At 42.6% G+C, this 14746-nt stretch overlaps 1 protein-coding gene across 1 annotated transcript in view; it reads right to left on the reverse strand.

The window, feature by feature from the left end:
* PHACTR1 (phosphatase and actin regulator 1) overlaps nucleotides 1-14746 on the reverse strand; it is a 308817-nt gene that overhangs the window by 61600 nt on the left and 232471 nt on the right. Inside the window, exons 6-8 of the mRNA XM_065629081.1 lie at nucleotides 10880-10960; nucleotides 3651-3836; nucleotides 2538-2747 (exon numbers count right to left, since the gene is read on the reverse strand). Of these exons, the coding sequence (XP_065485153.1) occupies nucleotides 2538-2747; nucleotides 3651-3836; nucleotides 10880-10960 (477 nt within the window). The remainder of the gene's footprint in view (nucleotides 1-2537; nucleotides 2748-3650; nucleotides 3837-10879; nucleotides 10961-14746) is intronic.

Genomic DNA, 14746 nt, shown 5'->3' on the forward strand with positions numbered 1-14746 from the left:
TGTAGTGACTTTATAAGTTCTCAGCTGTGTTTGTATAAAACATGTTTTTACCAAATGGATCAACATGTGTACACATAAATATAAATGTATCTTAAGACAGAAGTTGACGTGCTTCTGCATTTTCAAATGTGTACCTGAACCCTTCACAAGATTGCAATTCCCCTCACAGTCTTCTTGAACAGAGCTACCAGACCATTAAACCACTGTCACTCTCCATTAGCCATGCCTAGTATGTCTTAATTTGTCCTTCAACCTTCTCATAAAATCTTCAGTAGAAAAACGGGTATGCAACAAGAACAGAAAAGTCTTCACCCGAACTCCAGAATTCAGCTTTTACTTGTTTTCTCATACACAAGCTGAGGATGTCTCTGGTGTAATTAGTAAAAGAATAGCGTTAATTCTGCTTCTCACTGATGAGGGTGCTTCATTAGGATTGGTTGCTCATTTCCAAAGATTATACACAGCTAAAATAATTACCAGTGGAGAACACAAGGCACTGAACAACACATATATCCTCTAGACCACCAAAGTAAATGGACCCTTAAGAATAAGTTTAATACTTTTATTTATAAGGTATGTATAAATGAGGCTTTCAGTTCTACCAGGAATAACTGTCAATTAAATTAGGGTCCCATGAATAAATCTGAATCTCTGTTTCTTTTCTGTGAAGGTTCTGTATATGCACGTACAAGAGTCTGTCTATATGCCCATACAAGAGTTTATGTAGGAGGCCACTAAAGGCCATCACCACAAAGCAAGAGAAGTCACAGTTCTGTTTCACTAGAAAGGCATCACCATCAAGCAATTGATTTATGTTGATATCTTAAGCCAAATTCTACTTCACAGCTGCAAAAAAACCCCACCAGAAACATCCATCCTTTGCATCCTTTGATTCTTCTGCTACTTCTTGCAAAAAGAAGGCTTATGAACAAAAGACATTTAGTACCTGATGTGTTTCCTATGCTATTCCTATTTTTTTATTTCCCCTATGTTGGCCTCATTTCAGAGCAGCTTCTTGTAACTGGGACAGAGTGTTATAAGAGACCACAGGAAGCTGGTTTTGTCCTCACCTGAAGCCATTAAAAGTGCTGCCTGGCTTACCAGACTGCAGAACTGCCCATTCAGTTTGTAGTACAAGGCAAAATACTAACCTTTATGTGTAGATTGTGGCAGGTGAGAAAGTAAAGAGATTCCACAAAAAACGAACAAAACTATACAGAACAAAAATCTGTGGTCATCCAAACAGAAACATAGAGAGACTACATAGAGATACAAGAGAAAACCAGAACATGCACTTTGCTAATGAGCTCTTTCCTTGTATATATATATATATATATATATACCCAAATAAAATGGGTATTAACTGTCAGGAAAAAAAAAATAACATCTAGAATGCATTAATGTAGGCTGAGCATTTCTCACATCAGCCCTGAAAAGATCAGGGCTGCATTAACACAAGAAGAGCACCACAGTGAGAAGACCAGTAGCTGCTCCAGTACAGAATTCTGTGCACCACAGCTCATCTTGAACTTAGGATTTTGAGGTGCTGCCTCCTGAGCAGCATCTGCAATTATAAGCAGACCGTTCAGAAGGTGCAGGCAAGCGTTTAGGGAATCTTTGCTTTTGGTCTGTGTAAATGTAGCAATCCTTTGCTTCAGTGGTCTAAATGAGAGCCTGAAGAGAGGAGACAGCTCAGGTAAGATCCACTAATCCTCCTTCCACATGTATCTAGAGCTTTGAATCCCAAAGAGTCTGGACAGTTGTAAAAACACCTTGAACACATACAAAAAAGAGTCTGTATTGTCTACTGTTGCTAGCTGCCATGCAGTGAAAAATAAACTGCATCACAAACCACAGGGCACCAAAATCCTGGTTGCTGGGAACTGGAGCTGCCCATCATCATCAGGACTCACCAGTGGGAGGGGATCAGGCAGAGCAGGGGTGGAAAGGGCGAGCAGGTAGGCAGGCAGTGTGAGCAGAGAAGCAGAAAGGCAAGAAGCCATGGGACAGAATGGCCTGTGTAAGGATCAGGGGGCCAAGTAAAAGACAAACACATGGAAAGATACAGGGTGTGTGCAGGGGAACCTGCCCAGATGGCTGTTGAAGGGAGACGAAACAAAGGGCAAAAGGAGAAAGTAAAACTCTCCCTTTCCCCTCAACCCTTTTCTCATTAAAGGCATTTAAAAATATCCTAGTATTTTCCTGATACTTCCCTTCCCATCAAAGCATATCCTGCAATTTTTGTAGTGATGGCAAGTCTTGATGAACAGGAGTGAGGAGGGTTAGGAAACGCAGCGGCGGTCTGAGGTAATTACAGCTGAGCGGGGAAGTGCCCTGAAGCAACCTTGATGAAGTTATACCCTGAAAATGCTGCATGTTCCCTGCCCCAGGTACAACACAGATACATTACCAGTACACACAACAACACGTGCAAACAGCGTTACAGAAGGAGGAAGGACATCGAGAACCTTGCTGTAAGGGCAGGTTTTTCCTATAAGGGAAGCGGTAGTGCCGGGGGTCCAGGAACACCTACTTACCAGTTAAGTGGCTGGCAATCCTGGCAATAGGTTTAGGAGGCAGGGCAGGGGGCTGTTTGAGGAGGGACAACTGTTTCACTGGGGTGTCCTCATGGTCTCCAGGGAAAGCGGCAGATTTTTTGGGGGGAAGTAGCAGGACTGGCTTAGCTGTAGTAGGATCTTGGGAGAGGAGGATGCCGGATTCATTGGATGTGGGGCTCTCTTCAGACACTGGAGGACACAACCACATCATAGACGCAACAACGTTATGAGCAAAGCAGCGGCGGATACAGCCGTAGTAAGACAAGAAAAGCAGCGCACCAATGCAGATTAAGAACGAGTAATAGATTGCACTCAAACATCGTATAACATAGAAAGGAGGAGAGAAAGGAAGAGAGAAAAAGAGTAACACACATCTACACAACAGCCAGATTTCCCATTACCTCTGACAGAAGCTAGTTCCCTTATGCCAGGCTGGGACGTATTCCCGCATCTTGAACACAAATCAAGAGCCTTAAAATGTCACAGTTGAGACGGTCTGTCGCCACAGCTTGCTCAGGATCAGATATGTTAGCACGTAGTTCCTAAACTTACCCTATACGTGTAAAAACACCTCAGGGGGCCTACTCCATTTCAAAGAGGCCACATAGCTGTGCAAGATCATGGATGAACACTTCTCCTGGTCACTTTTCCTCACTTGACCTTTGCTCACAACTCTCAGCATGAAGTGACGCCGAGCGAGGAGCGAACCCAGATGTACAGTGCTGCCGTCTCTCTGTGTGGGTTGGGGAAGAAGCCCAGAGAGCTTCACCTGGGTTTAAAAGTGTGGTCAGCTCTCTGCTCTAGACTTCATTGGCACAGCTGAGATGTAGCCAGAGAGATAAAAATCTACTCTTAAATGTTGACAAAATGCAGGTTACTTGTGTAGAAGTACATGTTACTTCTACGCCAAGTCAGTCGAAATTTCTCATGGAGCATCCAGTGACAATCTGTAAGCTGTCACCTCTTTCTCCATGATCTTCTCCATTGATCTTCAACAAGGATATCTCAGGGACAGACACTAAATGTTAGAAGCCAAAAAACTTGTTTCAAACAGCTTGGAGTATCTACGTCATAATGGAAACCAGATGTTACCTGTCCCATCCATGATCTCTGTGGTTGGGAGCACCTCGTATGAGCAGGGTTCCACAGATGCTGGAACTGACTCCAGTTCTGCTAGGGCTGGCAGGGATACCTGGCTGGAGCTCAGCACTTGCCCGGAGCCCAGAGGCTGCCCATTCTCCAAAGCTCCTTCTTCATTTGGTATGGAAAGTTCCCCATCTGTCCATAGTTGGAAGAAAGCAGAAGGGCAACAGAAGACACATAAATATGATGCACAAAGAATTTTAAATGAAATCTGCTATCTCCATTAGCTTGCTTGCAAAGGAAGAATCTGAACTGAGATCTTACATGTATACAGAAGACACAGGGATAAGGATCAAAACAATATGGTTTGTATCTCAAAAATACGACTTGTGCAGAGAAATTTTTTGAGATGTCTGACTGTGAAGTTCTGTCCACAACAGTTTCGCAGGAGTCTGACAGCATTCCACTTGCCTTAAGGGGTTATTAAGATTTGGAAAGGTTCTCTCAAATATTTTTGTTGATCCTTTGCTTACCCTAGGATAGTCATTATGATCCATGGTCTAAGCGGGATGGATCCTGACCATCCTCCACCCAGGGCCACAGAATTTGTTTTCCCTTTGTCTCTGTTGAAGCTGGGAAGTCAAGAATGAGAATGGGCTGGAACTGAAGCTATGGAGCTTTCTTAAAGAATACTAATATACACAGCATATAATTTATAATATCTTAATAATAATAACAATAATTATTCACTTCCCTTATACCAATTTTTCTGCTATAAGGGAGACAGGCATAATCACAGAACTATGTCTCTATTTTACACACAAATAAAAACATTACAGCTCCCAGCATCAAGACTTTAAGTAAGGGAGAGAATAATTTTTATAGTCACCTGCTGTCAGGTCTTGATATTGGGATATAGCAGATTCCATTTAGAAAACTCGTTTTTAAAGTTATTAATAATATCTCCTCTATATGAGCAAAATTTCTGTAACAGCAGCTGGTAGTTTCTTTCTTATCAAACGCGACTTCACTTTAGAAATAATAAAGAACAGAAGCGAAGGATCAGATCATTCTCTATGGTGTCAACCCACATGATTTTTATCTCAGAACTTGTTATGCACAGCCCTCTGGTACCTGGAGGCAATGACTACATGGATACCTCAATTACAGTTTTATAAATGAAAGTGTTCAGCCCCTATGGTTATGAGTGGAAGCCTGGAAATATAACCGGAATGTGACCTGTAAGGCTAAAAATCAGCAGGCACATAAATGGAGCCTAATTTTACTATGCTTTTAAATTATTTTTTAAGTCAAATGCAGGATTTCAGGATCTGGTCCTTGATTTTTGGGCACCTCTGATAAGCCATATTACTGCTCAATGTACTGAGTAGAGATGTACATCATTCAAGTGAGTGCACATTTTCCCCTCACAGGGCTAAGATATGCAAAATGCTTTGGAAAACAATACTGAAAAGAGAAGAAAATGTCTCATTTAGGCGCTAAAACACAGCAATTAACAAGTCTGAAAGTACGTTAGCTGATAGGTATTCAGAATTGTGTTTCTGCCTTTTAAAGCTTTGGTACAGCAAGTGAAGATGGTCTCCTGCTTATTTTGGAATTATTAGAAATACCAAGGTCTTGACTTTCTTGTTTTGGTTGGAGGCTTTTTGAAGACCTAGAGAGCTATTACAGTTCACAGCTACATCATACTAGACTGAAACTCGACCCATGGCTTTCAGAGCAATCAAGTGAGCTGGCTAAAAGGTGGCAACATTAATCAAAACTGAAGGTTTTGGCCAGTTGCTCGCAGCACAGCCTTCTAACCGCTGTGGTCATTCAATACAAACCCATTTATTTCCCTAGGCAGCAAAAATCAAACAACAGTTCAGCCAGTACTTAAGCTGAATGTTTTTCGACTTAGCTGTTTGGCTGGAAATGCTATGTATTCTGTGTTTGCTCTGGTTCTCTTTTTTAAACACACGCCTTTACACGTGTTTGGGATAGGGGCTGCTGTTGTCCCAGTTACCTGGTTTCATGAAAGAGCAGAACCATTTCTTATGCAGAGCAACTGTTTCTTGAATGACAGGCAGTGATTGTGTCCAGCAATATTCATTAATTCAGTGCAGGACTAAATTTGACCATAAGTGTAAGCAGACAAAATGTATGCATGACAAAACCAGTAACATTTAGTTTTTGGAGGGATGTCTGCACATTTTTAATGAAGCTGGATGCCTATCATAACATGCTGAGCACCTTGAAATCTTACTGTCTTAAGTGCACCCTGCACTTCTCAAGGTATATTCAGCACGATTTAAGAAGATAGCATTCAAGTGATCCATTGCAGGTTTACAATTGGGAAAAGGTAAAATGTGAGATAAAATTTTGGCTTTTACTTTTTGTCATAATAACAAGCTTTCTGTACTGCCAGCATAACCTCTTTTAATATTCCCTCTGAATATATCCAGTTTTCATTTAGAATTTAAAACTTGTCCTTGGATTTGACTGAAACCATCAGACATGACACAGAATCATGACTGAAATACACACCCTAAATCTGATCTCACTTAAAGGAGAGCTACATGGGGAGCTGCTCAAGTACAGCAAACAGATCAAAGATGCAGATAAAATAATTTGTAGAGTGAAGAATCTCTTAGTGTGAATTAATCCTGGATGAGAGAGGCACGCTTGACAACCAGATATAAAAGGCAAATTACTTATTATTTTGAAAGTACTAAAAGCTATTCTGGTTAGCTGACATACAAATGAAAGGAATTCTGGTAATGCAATTATTACATATACATGGATGAACCGATTAGTCTTCAGGAACCGGCTCTGAGTTTAAAGTTAATTTTGCATAGTGATAACGTATGCAATCTTTTGTTCTCTCACTTGCTAAATCCTTTGCTGTGTTTTCACAGAGCCTGCTGCTACTTAGTGGAGAATGACTTCCCCTAAATGCGTGAACTTTGATAATGTCGTCTGAGTGTGCATCTGGACAAGGGCCAGAGGGAGCAGCCTGGCCTCTGCAGCAACAGGAGCACATGAAGGCTGCTCTTCTGTTACTCGGGAGGCTCCACACGCCTGAAGTCACTGAAGAAACAGGACCCCAGAGGACACTCTCTGATGCAGAGGACTCTGCCCTGACACTTTGATTCACCTTAGCACATGAAGATTACAGCATGGGGTGAAGGCCCAGAAATGCGTAGATGACGTGTTCAAAACATGTGGCCTCTAAGCATGGTTTGTACTCCTGAACTCACCTGCCATTTCCACCTGCCAGTACTTTCAAAAAAATTGCCTGGTGTGAAGCAACCCCCAGTGCATCACGCTGACTGGTGCAGACCGGTCCCTTTGTTGTTTCTTTACATCATAGCTCTGCCTACCTTCTCACCGTGCCTTTTCACTCTGAACGCCTTGGACTAGGGAACCTCTTGCATGTCTGAAAAGTGCCACGCTCATGCACTTCTTCCACAGACAAACGGCTAAGGAAGTAAAAATGGCGAGAGTTCAAAATCCTGGGGCTTTCTCCACTTTGGGTTGTCTCCTTCACCACTTGCCTGCTCTCAAGTAAGACTGCCCAGACAAGCATTCTCCATGGCAAAGGCTAGGAAGGGCAGACAAAAACTTCTGTTCTTCTCTGCCATGGCCCCTATGGGCTAGGGGATGGAAAACTGAGTGTTCCTTTATGTGGTCAAGACCTGTCCCTAGGGCTGTTTCCCAGCCTTGGTGGCTACTGTAGCACAGTGGCTGGGATCCTCCTTGGCTTCAGTCTCCAAGCAGACCTCTGATTTTGTGGGATCCCATGGAATTTGAGACAGGTTGACATATAGATGTATGCCCTGCTTCCGGAGGGGTTCAAAACCTTTCAACATATGATTTCACTGCAGCACAACTGGTTGTGCGCTGTCTGCTGTGCCTCCCTCCTTGCTGCATCACCAAAGCCACTTCTTCGAACTTATTTATGCTCACATACTGCCAGAAAACCTGCCTTAGCATGTAAGTGTAACACTTCCAAATCCTGTCAGGATTTAGGTTACCTGAAATTTGGGTCTAAATCCATATTTTTTATTAGATAGAGAGTATAAAAATACAAAAGTATAAAAGATGAAGACTGCTTATGCTTCCTTGCTGAACCATTGTACCATCATCTCTGAAGCAAGCAGTCAGTACACACTCATATTTAGAAATTTCTCAATACAGGCAATCTCATCTATGTTCAGATAAAAGAAGAGGTATCAAAATCCTACAAGTAGATTTAATTCTTTGACTGGCACCATGGAACAGTGGGCAGTTCTAGAGAAAGATGCTTTTGGGATGGTTACATCTTCATGTGAAAATCAAAGTCATTTATCTATGTGTAGGCGCAATGGTGTAGCGAAAATGTGAATTCTTCTAAATGCTGTGGTAAGTTCTCAGTTGCAGGTGGAAGCTGTTTTTTTAACCTCTTGGCACTGCCTGCCCGCAAACTATCAGAACAGCAGGTGCCTCATCAGATACTTCTTTAATTTACTATTTTTCCAAAAGTACACAATATTTGAAAAAATTACAGCCTTTGCCTACAGCAGACCCAAGTTACTGAACCCTGGAAATGGAAGATGACAGAGACTTATTTGGTCATGAATCTGGCCCTTGCCAAGAAAAGAGCTCTCTGCAGTTCAGTCTGGAGTGGTCTCACTTGCCTAGTTTAAGTGTGGGGGTCGCTGAAGTGCTAAAAGCATTTCTTGTTTCCCAAATACAGCAGCCAGAGTGCAGCGACTCTCCCATGTGTGAACACTGTGACTTACTGTGCTCCGATAACTTTCACCTGCTGGGTGACATGAACTCCTCTGACAAGCCAGCAAATCCTGAAGCAAACAGGTCAGAATGTCATTTTAAATGGCAGGCAAACTAGCTAATTCTGTTTTTCTTCAACACCAAAGACATGATAGAAACAATACTAAGCACACTGCAAGCTCCAGAATTTTTGGTCTTGGGTCAGTCTATCCATATTCAGTTTCCTTTGATCTGTATGGATTTTTTTTAAGCAAGAAAAAGCCAAAATTAGTGGCTCAAGGGCTGTTTCTGTCTGCTCTGTCCACGTCTCAGGAAAGGGAGACAAAGATTTAACATTACGGCTACACCTACTGCCTGTGCAAGATGCCTCATGGCAAGGAAGGTGCTACCATCGTCAAATAGAGCTTTCTGCTATGAAGTGCTAAAGTCTGCTGTATTGTCTTGAAGGATTAGAGATCACCTAACAGGAATTACAAGGAAAATGTTACTTCTACTTAAGGTTTGCAGTAAAATATAATATCCTTTATTAGAACTACTCTTAGATTTTTACACCACTGAAGGAAATATGGCTTTTGCTCTACAAATATTGCTTTATTCATATCCTTGTATCATCAAAGCTACTTGATCATTGCTACTATACTTGTGTTATTACCACTTTCTTCTCTGCTCTACCTCTTTCTTTCAAGGAAGGGTACCATTTCTCAGCTTCCTCTGTTTGCAACCAGCAGGAAATAACGTAGGATACTGGATGAGAAGTCTAGCTGTTTTGCATTGTAGTTTCCTTTCTAGCATCACCTGGCCATGAAAGAGTCTGGTGTCTCTGCTTTTTGCACTAGAAATAGGATGAAGAAGCATGTGTTTTGTACCAGCTTTTTCTGATGTTAAAAGATGAAAAATGACTATAAAGAGGATTTTTTTTCCAGATAGGGACCTCCAGACAGCACCTCCTTCACAAGATGACACAGAAGATTACAAGCTAGAGCATTATATGATAAATGGAGAAAGCTGCAACACTTCGGTAGCAATGTGGAAGGCAGGGTCAGGCCGCGCAGGAAAGATTTTTCCTGGGGATGTCTTTAGGTATGGGTAGAGACAGGTCAAAAAGAAGCTACGTGTGGGATGTGAGGCGGGGATGAAGGAGGGCACACCCCAGCCAAAGCTGTGACTGAAGGTTGACTCCTGAGCTGGTTGGGGCACCCAACAGGGAGCTGTGCCCTGGCCTCTCCTGGGCTGCGACACCCTTGGTGTGACAGCCTGGACCATGGGGATGCCTGCGCACCCCATCTGAGTCGCACCCCAAAGCAGTGAGGAGGGCAAACCTTTTCACAGGTGTTGTTTTTACCCTGAGGTTGCATCTAGGGTGGCTTCCAACGCAGCAGGCCATACTGAAAGCACAGGCAGCATTAGATCTAAAGGACTAGCAGCATCTAAAATATGTAACAGGTAACAACTGTAGAATTTAATGACAAGCAAAATATTTTTTTTGGTTTTGTGATGTGTTTCATCTTTTTTTTTTTTCACTTAAAAAAATAAACCATTCTGGTTAGTAAATTTTTAAATTCTCAGTGAGCTACACTAAAAAAGTAGGTAGCAGGTTTAAATGCTCCAGATTTTATGAGGTAGACCCTATTTCTAATATCTGTGAAAGTTTATAGCTTCTACTGACTTCTGATAGGTTTTGTACTTGTATTGTTAAAGACTTCTGTACTTGTATTGTTAAAGACTTCTAGACTTCGAATTAATGAGGCTTTAAAGCACATGCATAAGTTCTATTGAAATTAAGAGGCAACTTTGGCATGTCTTCATATAATTTGCGGGATTAATTGCCTTAGTTATTGACAAGGGAAGCAGCAAAACAAACAAAAGCTGTGGTTAAAGATTCACACATACGTAATAGATTTCAAATATGTGCTGCATTACCAATGTAAAACAATGGTGTTTGTAAAACAATGACATTTTGCATAAAGAATACATTACCAACTCAACAAATCAATTATCATGAACAAGGAATTATTATGTCTTCTGAGTTGTTTCAAGGGAATGTGCACTGTTCTGTGCTTGCCAGTATCCAAAACCTTTAAATGCTTCTCTTTTCCACAACAGTTAATCCCGGAATGACTCAACCAGACATTGCTAACACGTGCAGGCACGGACCCACTCCATCTTCCCGCTGTCTGGATGCCTCACTGTTTTGCAGCAAGTGATTCCTGCACACGCCTGTGATTTATATTTCTACTGCTTTACATTTCCAATTAGCTTTTGGTTTTATTTGCCAGGTAACTATTACACGCATCCAATGGGGAGGGCCAGCCCACGGTGAAATAAAAAAGAGATGTTTGGAGACCTTATTCTGCACAGTCCTGCAATTCAGGACTGTATTCCCAGCTCTTAATGTTACAATAATGTACTGTCTGGCCATAAAACTATATGGGACGTCCATTTAATGCTGTGAAAAGAACACTTACCTTTATCAAAAATTTCTTTCAGCACTCCTCGTTTTATAAGCTCCTCTCTGCTTTGCCTCATTGATATTTTTCTTTCCAAAGCTGCAAGCAAAGAAGAAGGGTCAATATAAATAGAAAAGAAGGGAAATGATTGTTTTAAAAGGCTCTATCCCTTGTAAGGCATTTAAAAAATGCTTTTTCTCCTCTTCAAGTCAGTAGCAAATTAGCATCTCAGAATAAAGGCCTCTAGCAGTCCAGAGAATCTGCCGGCTGCTGTAGCGCAGCTGTTATTGACAGAGATGGCTACAGACTGACAGATTTGAGGGCATGCCTGCACTCCGACCGCTTAATTTTGACGCATGGCCAAAGCATTGCTGTGGAGAAATTAGAGACAGCAAAGGGAGAAAAAGGCAATTAGTGCAAAAGCCAGAGAGGGAAAGGTAAGAAAGGAGGCAACGCGAAGGATCACACCAATGAAAGATGTGGCCACGGACTGTCCTCAGGCCATGGAAGAGGACTTGGCATCTCTGCTGCCCTGAAAGCCAAGGCTTGTTTCCCACTGACTCCAGCGAGAGCAAAACAAGGTGTTTGGGACAGTAAAAAAGAAGAAGAGAGCTGTTTAATGGAGCCTCCTCCTCCCTGGAAGGTTTTTTTCCCCAAAAAAGGTGTAAATGATGGGAACTCTATGAGAGCCACTGCAATCTACACCAGGTCTGAACCGCCCGAGTCCTGTATTGCCTGCTTGCAGACCGTGGTCACGGGGGAGGTACGATGACAGACAGAAATTCCGTGTTTGTTCAGTTAAGCAGTAATTAAAACAATGTCCAATTAACTAAAACACCACAAAGGACTTGCATCCAGGCAAAGAGCTGAAAGCCAGCAAGCAAGGGGCAAGTGATGTGCAGGAGTGGCTGCGACTGCGCGCGCTCTGCGAGAAACGAGCCTGTGCCTGCCAAAAAAGAGGCACCGTCAAGGGCGAATGGCTTCTGCCATATGCTCCCCTATCAGACCCGGCGCAGATGCACACGCACACACACGGATGAACTGGGACTCAGCGTCTCCAGTCTGCCCAAGGCAGATTTAAAGCAAAAGAGGCTCCGAAACCCCCTCTCCATCCCTGAAAACATGCAGCCTTTCCTGGCACCGCTGCACGTCGGCTCTTCCCGCAGGGGCACAGTATACTTGGTGAATTAGCTCTGCTTATACTGACACGCTGCACTCATTGCAACTTATTTGCTGTCAGACACATACAGCTTAGCATGAACAAGGCCAGCTCTGCTTCATTCTTTTCCACAGGATAAATTTAGGTTTCCCCATTTTTAAAATCAGTTTTGAACATGTATTCTTCAGGACAAAGAAGGTCAGTAGGTACAGTCTGTAGCTTATAAAAATCCTGGTCTCCCCTTAACATACCCTCTGAATTTCAGCATCAATCAGGATTAATAGCCAGTCCCTTTGCTGACGCACAAGACCCCATGCCCATTAGCCAGCCACACGGACAGTTTTATTTTTGAGGCTGTTAACGTGACAGCCACAGCATTTTCCAGAGTGCCTTAGCCCCGTTTGAAGAAGGGCTTTAGGCAACTCACTGACTTTCAATGCAACTTTGATTTCTAAGTCTCTAACATGCTTTTGAAAAGAAATATCCAACAATCAGACTGCGGAGTCACGTTGCAGACCGCTCCCCAACCTGCTTCTTCCCTGCACTGAAGGGGCCTTGTTCTGGTATGGTATTTAAACCTTTTCTCCCATCCTCCGTAAGAATAGCTGCCCTCAGCCCCTCCAGAAAAAGCCAGAACAAGCCACAAAAAACTCCTGAGCTTTCTCCCACCAAAGAAATTGTTAAAACACTGACTGACCTTAAAGAGCAATTTGGGAGTACCCAGTGCTTTTTCCAATAGGTCTGGGAAAGTGTAATTTTCTGTTGGTGTAAGCAGAAACAGCACCCAGTCTGTCCCAGCTTGTTGTTCAGTGGGAAATCAAACTGCGTGAAACAGCAGCAAAGCAGCAGTTTCTGCATACAGACAGCAGCACTGCTCACAAAACAAAGACACGGGCAAATACTGCTATTTCTGTACTTCACCTTAAATAGCTAAGTAAGAGGTCCACATTTTAAATACAAATTCACTTGGCACCCACCCCGGTTCACCGTCTCACCCTCTCGCCTATGCACCAGCTGGCTACGGAAGGCGGCAGCACTGCTACTGCCTTCAGGGCTAGGAAGTTCCATCACATTATGAAAGCAGCGGCAAGAAACACGGTCATTTTTTGGATTGGGGTTAAGGCTTTTGGGGGACCGACTACCATAGAGGGCTAGCAGAGGGGGCTGGACTAGATGACCTTTGAAGGTCCCTTCCAAGCCAAACTATTCTGTGATTCTATGAACTATTCTACGATTCTATGACATTTTGAAGAAGCGCAGGAGTGCCTTTCCCAAAACAATTGCTGGGCAAGACACTCAAGTAAGTATTGACCAAGACTTCCCAAAATGACGCACTATTTTTGCAATCTAGCAGAATTTTGAAGATAGAATATATTTTCGGAAGACACATGTTTTTCAGATACTCCCTTTCAGTTGTAATCTGCTTCTGCTCAAGAATGAAAAAAACAAAACGAAATCAAAACAACACCAACAACCCTCCAGTTTGAAGCTCAGACTAAAACAATTTTTTCAGTCTCCAAATCCTTCCTAAGAAGGTACAGAACTTAACGTATTAATTATTTTCCTGCTAAGCCAGTTTAATTAATAAGATATTTAGAGGAAGGGCATGCTGGGCTAAGAGCAGCACTGACTGATAATAACAGATGTTATACTGAAACTATGGAACATGCTGCCTTCCTTTAATACAAATCTTCCTCCCAAACAAGCCTTGTACATTTAAGTGCATAAACGGCTATGCTACTGCTGGATCAGGTGGAGAAAAAAAAACCACAAGTGCTTAGATGCAGAACTCATTAGGATCTAGCAGTCTGAACAATTGAATGTTTCACTCGGTCTGGATTTCTCTGGCAAAGATTCCATGTCCTTTTAGGAAGGATTTTCTTTTCAAGCAGAAAGCTGATACAGAATAAATTAATTCACTCTCCACTGAGAAGAGATCCATTCACAGCAGAAGACAAATAAAAACCTCAGAATTAATTCTTGATTCATGAGAACCTTGTAAATTCTGTGATGGGGAAGAATTTAATACAGTTAATATTTAACAAAAGATGTATTACTTCACTGCTGATTTTCCTTGCTGATTAACCTAATTTTGTCCATTTGTACCATCTCCCAGAAGATTAGAAGTAAGCATTAAGCCCTCTTTATGGGTTCTAGTTACATCAGAAACTGGTTTTCTTAACAAATTCATCCATTCCCCAAGAAACTTTCAGTTACTAGTTCACAGAAACGAGCATATGTGTGTCTTACAGTATAGGCGTGCAGATTTTGCCGGTGTGCTCTGCCGTATGCTGTTTCTTTTAAGCTCTGATGAGGAAACAGCGGGAAATATTTTTTTTATTAATGTTCCTGAGCTGATGTTTTTGAATTCGTCCCCCAGGAGCAGCACCCCTCCGCTGTTCAAGCAGAGCTTTTCTCTGTGGCAGACGCATTAAGGTCAGCAAAGCCCTGGCAGGGTCAGGAGGATTTCCTGCCCCTCTGTTCTGGAAATAAAGTACGGTTTTGTCTTTTTTCCTTTAATAAGCCGTTGCACCCTGTGATGGCAGCGATTGTGGGCTGCTCCTCCAGCTGAGAAGGTGAAGCTCGCCGCTGCCTCCGTGCCAAGCGCTTCTGCTGCTCCATTAACCAGGCAAAGAGGCGTTTGTGTAGTCAGGACATGTAACCTTTCTGTCCCGTGCAGCCTCCCCTCCAAGATCAACACCATCTCAGATGAACTCTTCCAACCT

This window comes from Caloenas nicobarica, chromosome 2, assembly GCF_036013445.1.
Source record: "Caloenas nicobarica isolate bCalNic1 chromosome 2, bCalNic1.hap1, whole genome shotgun sequence".
In the NCBI taxonomy this organism is placed as follows: domain Eukaryota; kingdom Metazoa; phylum Chordata; class Aves; order Columbiformes; family Columbidae; genus Caloenas; species Caloenas nicobarica.